Below are 6698 nucleotides of genomic sequence, written 5' to 3'. Positions count from 1 at the left end.
TCAGGGTTGGCACCTATTGATTGTCTCTTTAAAATTCTGTTTGAGATCTTCTTGGTTCTGAGTATATTGAGTGCATTTTTTTTTATTATTGAAATCTGAACATTTAAGTATTGTGTTTGAAACTCTGGATCTTATTTAAAATTTTTGTTTTATCTCCTTTCTCTGATGCCACTCCAGCAGGGGAAGGGGAACTACCTGGTAGAGATAGAATCCAGTGTCCCCATTCAGCCTCATTGACATCAGAGGGCAGGGAGGATCATCAAACTGCCAGGTGGGGTTGGACTTCTGGGCCCTTATGTACAGATGAGTCTTGAAAAACGTGAGGGTTAGGGGCACCAAACCCCATGCATTCAAAAATTTGTATACAACTTTTGGCTCCCCCAAAACTTAACTACTGATAACCTACTGTTGACCAGAAGCCTTACTGATAACATAAACAGTCAATTAACACATATTTTGTATGTTATATGTATTATACACCATATTGTTACAATAAAGCAAGCTAGAGAAAAGTAAATGATATTAAGAGAATCATAAGGAAGAAAAAATATGTTTACAGTACCATACTGTATATAGCAGTTCTGTAAGTTTATGTAGTCTGTTTACAAGATGAATCATCTGTCTGAAATTGCAGGCAACTGCAGCTGCAGCTGTAGCTTAACATCAAGCAATTAAGTTTTTTCTTGTAAGGTCATGATTTTTCTCTGCTTCTTGGGAGCACATCCAACATCACTGGTGGAATTTTGTATGGATCCCATAGTGTTGTCAAGGTTTACACTATTGCACTAAACACAGTGAAAAGTATGTGAGAACTGTGAGAGATGGCTTTCTACTACAATGGACAAGTGTCTGGAGAGATGAACTGCTCATGTGGAGATAATTAGCATTGCATTTTAAGTCGATATTCACAAACTTGAGCTCACTGCAATAACAACAGAAGGTGGCTACAAAATTATTACAGTAGTACAGTATATACTATAGTTAATTTTATGCAGTTGTGATTTAATACTGCATCTTTAAGTTTGTGTGCATTTCTCCAGACTCCAAGTGCCACCACATACGGTCTGTGTTTGTGTGCTTAAGTTTTGATACATTTAAAATTTTTATAATAAATTTGTGTATGTTTTGTGGTAGTAAGTGATAAGGTAGACTAGTATTTACATGCATTTTACACATTCATGACATATCTTTTTCTTAATTTTATTGATATTTTTAGACTACATTGTGTGTTTGCAAGTTTTTTCAACTTGTTGCAAATCTCCAAAACTTTTTCCAATATATTTATTGAAAAAAAGTTCACATGTAGGTGGACCCATACCATCCAAACTTGTTCAAGGGTCAACTGCAGTCTCCACTGTAATTTATTCTTCTTTCTTTATGATTAGGGTTTTTTGTGTACTTTAAAAAATACTGTTGTCCACTTCTAATATAATACAGTTATTCTCCTGTGTCTTCTTTTAAAACTTTATAGCTTCACTCTTCACATTTAGGTTTCTGACCCATCTGGAATATGTGTGTGTGTGTCTGTGTCTGTGTCTGTGTCTGTGTGTGTGTTTATATATAATTAAACAGTTACTTTGGCATTTATATTGAAAAGACCATTTCTTCCCCCACTGAATTGCATTGGCACCTTTGGAGAAAATCAAGTCATTACATGTGTGTTCATCTACTTCTGGACATGATTCTGTTAAATTGTCTTTTTAACAATTCTCGTACCAATAGGCCATTTTCTCTTAATTACTGAGGTTTCACATAAGTCTTGAAATCTGGAAATGCAATTCCTCCAGCTATCGCCCACCTTTTTTTTCAAGGTTATCTGACTTGTTATAGGATTTAAATTCTCAAACTTATACCACAACAAGTTTCTGGTAATTTGATTCAGATTTGCTGAGTTTATGATAAGGTTGAGAAAACTGATAATTTAACATATGGATTCCTTAGATTTATAAATATAGCCCCCCATTTATTTAGGTCCTCCCTAATTCCTTTTATTAATGTTTTATAATTTTCAATTTAATGAATTTTCATATCCTTAATTAAATTCATTCATTTGCTTATTTCATTGTAAATGGCATTTTTATTTTATTTTCCAATTGCTTTTAGCTAGAATCTAGAAATAGAATGGAATTTTTTATTCAATGACTGTGAATTCATCCGTTAGTTCTAGTAGTTTCTTTACAGATTCTTTTAAATTTTCTATATTCAAATTATGTTATCTATGAGGAAGTAGTTTTACTTATTCCTTTCCCGACTTTATGCATTTTATTTTTTTCCTGACTTGATGCCAGTTATTCCAATGTGATAATAAATGGAAGTGTGATAATGTATCTTGTTCCTAAACTCAGAGAAAAAATGTTCAGTATTTTACCATTAATTACAATGTTAGTTTGGGATATTTTTATAGATACTCTTTATCAGATTAAGGAATCTTTTCTACATGTCTAGATTGTTGAGAGTATTCATCATGTGAGGGTATTGGCCTTGTATCAGATTCTCGTGTGTGTGTAAGTTTTAACAAATTTAAAATTTTAATAACAGATTTGTGTATATTTTATGGTGGTAAATGATAAAGAAGTTTAAAATAGGTCGAACCCATTATTTTGGTTTTTCATCAAGCAAAGGAGGAGAAAACCTTACCCGTTATGATCTTAGAGATCATATAATCTTCTAAAATGTAAGATACTCTGCAAATACTCAATAGATTGGACAAATATATTTTTTATTCTTTAGAGCTATGCAAAATACTTAATGATTTTCAATACCATTAAAAATATCACCTGTTAGTAGCCTCAATTTCTTCCAAAAAATAAAGGTGATCAAACCAAAAGGAAAAAAAGGAAATTGTGTTAATTACTTTTCTTCTCCCTTTGTTAATATAACAACATGATATAGTCCTCCCTACTTTAAGTAATTGTCTGTTTCTTCTTATATTTTCGGCAGTACTGTCCTGTTAACTTACATCTTTATGATCTGGTACAGAGTAGGCTCTTAGTGAATATCTTTTAAATGAATGGAATATTATTACTAAGACTTTTACTCCATGTCTTTGTAGCTTGGTTTTTCACACCCATGTTGGGGAAATTTATTGTCCATCGTTGAATTTTTGCCTACAAATCTGACCCTATGTTTACCCCATTGTAGTCTTTGGTTCAAAATGTATTCCAGATAACTGAAAGAGTGCATATAGAATAATTTAAAGATTTGCTCAGCATAAGTCCAGTAAATTTGTCAATTATGACTCATCTATGCATTCATGAAACAAGTAATTATTGAGTACTTATTCTGTGCCAATATCTCTTATAAGCATTGAATCGTATGGGCTTTTGAACCAGCCTTTAATTATGGGATGATTAGAAACAAAAGAGAAATGAACTTCACGTCAGCAACTGAGAATTATAATGGGAATATTATTGAAATAACAAAGTAATTTAAAAAATAGTTAAAACCTTTCTTGGAGTGTTAGAGGACTGATAAAACAAAGATGAGTACAGAGGTATTAAAACTAAGTATCTACCTTCAAACGTGATAAAAGAGTCAGAAGATTGCTGGCTGACTTTTTGCCTGATTATAGCTACACAGTTCATTCATTCAGTCAGTCACAAGAGGGGGCTGCTTCACCTTAAAACTTAGGTTTCTTTCTTGGAGAGGGGCCACTAAGCTTATGTTTTCCACTAAAGTTCCACAGAAAACAGGAAACAAAGATACACTTTTATCCTCTTTACACAAATTGTACTTTATGATCTCTTATTAAGTGTGTTATGGCTTCAAGAGTTTCGGGACCCTTACACCGATGTACTAAGTCTTCTCAGAGCACCTCCCTTAACACTGCTTTCTCCAAATTTCACTTCCCTAATCATTTCCTACCTCCTCTATTCCCTACACCTTTTTCTTCCTTTCCTTTGCCTATTGTTACCACCATCCCCCAACCTTATTTGCTTTTCCTGGTCTCTTTTCCTTCTGCCTCAGTGTCCTTGGTGCACACAGTAGCCATAAGCATGAGCATAGAAATTAGGAAATGAACATTAAGGCCAGAGAGTTTAAGGTGGATGAGAGCCAGCACCATTTATGTCATTAGTCACTATATCAAGAACAGATGCACTGAGAAATGTCTACTTAGACAACAGTCAATACATGATTCCAGGGACCTCGGTAGAAAACCCGAGTTTGGGGAGATTTAGCTTTCAGTGTCAATGTTACTAATGCTTATTTTCTCCCTGAGCACATCACTTCCTACTTTTGAACCTCACTTCCATTTTCTAGAATGTAGATGGGAACTTTAATCTCCTTACAACACAGAGCTCAGTATAGGCTTCTGGGATTTAATCACACTTTCCACAAGCTCCGTGGAGCAGAGGACAATTTATTTGGTACATTGAGGAAAGAATGATGGAAGAAAAGGTCTGGATAGATACATCCTTATGTTGGATTTTCCTCATTCAGTGCCAGCCTTTTAGACTTTAAACCTCATAAATGATTTCAGTAGACACCCCCTGAGTTGAGGATGTCTGGTTGAAATCCTCACTGTCTTCTCAGGAACGTGACTAAACCTGGAGAGGAAGACACAGAAAAGCAACTGCTCTATCATTGGCTGACAAGATCCTGGCAACAACACAATGAGAGCTGCACTCCTTGCAAGTCTTTACCAGTAGCTGTTGCTTGTGTTCTCTGGAAATTCTTTAAACCTAGAATCAGATACAAAAACTGAACTCTGGGTCCACTATCCTCTTTTGTCCTTGAAGTATGAGGCTGGTGGCAAGAGTAACTGTGTTTCTGACCTTTGGTAAGTGCTCTCTGTCTACCTAGGGAGGGCTTCGGAGGACAAGGCATCCCGTAGGGTGGTTTGCCCTCTATGCTCCCTGTGCTTTATCCAGCATACTAGATATAATTGAGAACCATTCTGTGTATTTGTCTAGGAAGTACATACATCTACATACCAGGCTAGATCACAACCATAATCCCAGAAGAGCCCTTGGCAGTATTCGATTGTAAGAAATCTATGGGTTTATTAAGTCAAGAGCCCATGGAATACAGCCTAGAGAGTCTATTATTATTGGCATGTATCTTTGGTCTTTATAATAAAACCAATGCTATTTTTTGTGTTCTCGCAGGACATAAAACTTTTGGAGCATTAAGGGAGTGTTGTATCCTTGATTCATAGAATTACATTGGTTTGAGAGTCAGGAGTTAATCTGATTTTCTTGACCCCTTAGGGACTATAATTGATGCTAAGACCACTCAGCCCACCTCCATGGATTGCGCTGAAGGAAGAGCTGCAAACCTGCCTTGTAATCACTCTACCATCAGTGGAAGTGAGTACGTATATTGGTATCGACAGATTCACTCCCAGGAGCCACAGTACGTCATTCATGGTCTAAAAAACAATGAGACCAATGTAATGGCCTCTCTGATCATCACAGAAGACAGAAAGTCCAGCACCTTGATTCTGCCCCACGCGACGCTGAGAGACACTGCTGTGTACTATTGCATCGTGAGAGGCGCACATTGGGACAGATGGGGCTGCACCTGTGCAATATCTCCCTGGTGGCAAGTGAGGAGGAGGGTAGCATTCATCTAGAGCAAAGTGTCGATAGGAGTCAAAAAGTAACAAGAAAAGACGAAAAGGAAGGGAAGGAGAGAAGGAAAGTAAATAAGGGAGATAGGATGAAGGGTAAAAAGATAGGAATAAGAACTATATTTGTTGATGTGGCTGAGAAATATGATAAAGGGGCTATAATTTGAACATAGCAATAAAGTGAGTCATAATTTGAACATAGCAATAAAATGAAGAGGGTTAAGAATTTTCACGACTCCTCTTCATGTCAAAAAAATGTTCATTTCAATTTGTTAGTAAAAGTGAACGGATAAGGAAAATCAAGATAATTCTGCTTGTCCCAAGGCTTTTTTCCTCTGGATCCAGGGGCAAGTTCAAGCTTCAAAATGCATGCTGTTATAGTTGATCCAATTACCAGAAACAAGTTGATTTTTCTGCAAGAAAAACCTGAAATGTTCCTTCTTACTAGTGCAGTAACACTAGTTACTAGAGCATGCATATTTGTGATGAAGGTTTTTCTTTTTGGAAAGAAACAAAAATCAAATGAATATTAATTTATTTTTATTTTTCTTGAAGTCTTGAATCTATAAACGGACCTCATCATGTTTTATTTCCTAAGCAGCACACAAATCCATCTCACCATATAAGACTCAGGTAAAGCAAAAGCGAAAGACCTACCTGCATTTCCTCATTCTTCCCTATCTCACACCACTCTTCTCAAAGAACACTGGCTTTGATAATTTAAGGTATATCATGATAGCCTGTTTAATTTCAGTTATATATCTGTGCATGCAATTTTATGCAATCACACACAAACTTGCATACATACACACAGTTTTGTCATGTAAATTGGATTTATTAGATTTTTTAACTTGCCATTTATTTTTCATTTAATAAAGTGTCCGAGAAACCTTTCTATATCAGTAGAGAAGTTCACTTTATTCTTTTTGGTGCTTATTTAGTACTTTGAGACATTCCATCATATCATTGCTTTTCTATTGATGCATATTTGTTTCTACTGCCTCACTATCATAAAGAATATTGTGTTCTACTTCTTTACAGATTCACCTTAGTTTGTGTGTGTGTGGAAGTGTTTATTTTAATGAGATTTCTGAAACTGAAATTGCTATGTCAAAAGGAAGGTGCA

General features: G+C 35.5%; 1 gene segment (V, D, J or C); it reads left to right on the top strand.

The window, feature by feature from the left end:
- Window positions 1–4532: 4532 nt before the first annotated feature.
- Window positions 4533–5575, top strand: LOC105533121. The segment is given in 2 exon segments: window positions 4533–4780; window positions 5211–5575. Coding segments are annotated over 2 exon segments (405 nt in total).
- Window positions 5576–6698: the final 1123 nt, after the last annotated feature.

Source organism: Mandrillus leucophaeus, unplaced genomic scaffold, assembly GCF_000951045.1.
Source record: "Mandrillus leucophaeus isolate KB7577 unplaced genomic scaffold, Mleu.le_1.0 Scaffold1226, whole genome shotgun sequence".
In the NCBI taxonomy this organism is placed as follows: domain Eukaryota; kingdom Metazoa; phylum Chordata; class Mammalia; order Primates; family Cercopithecidae; genus Mandrillus; species Mandrillus leucophaeus.
The sequence above is the reverse complement of the archived record's forward strand: the minus strand, read 5'-3'. Positions and strand labels throughout refer to the sequence as shown.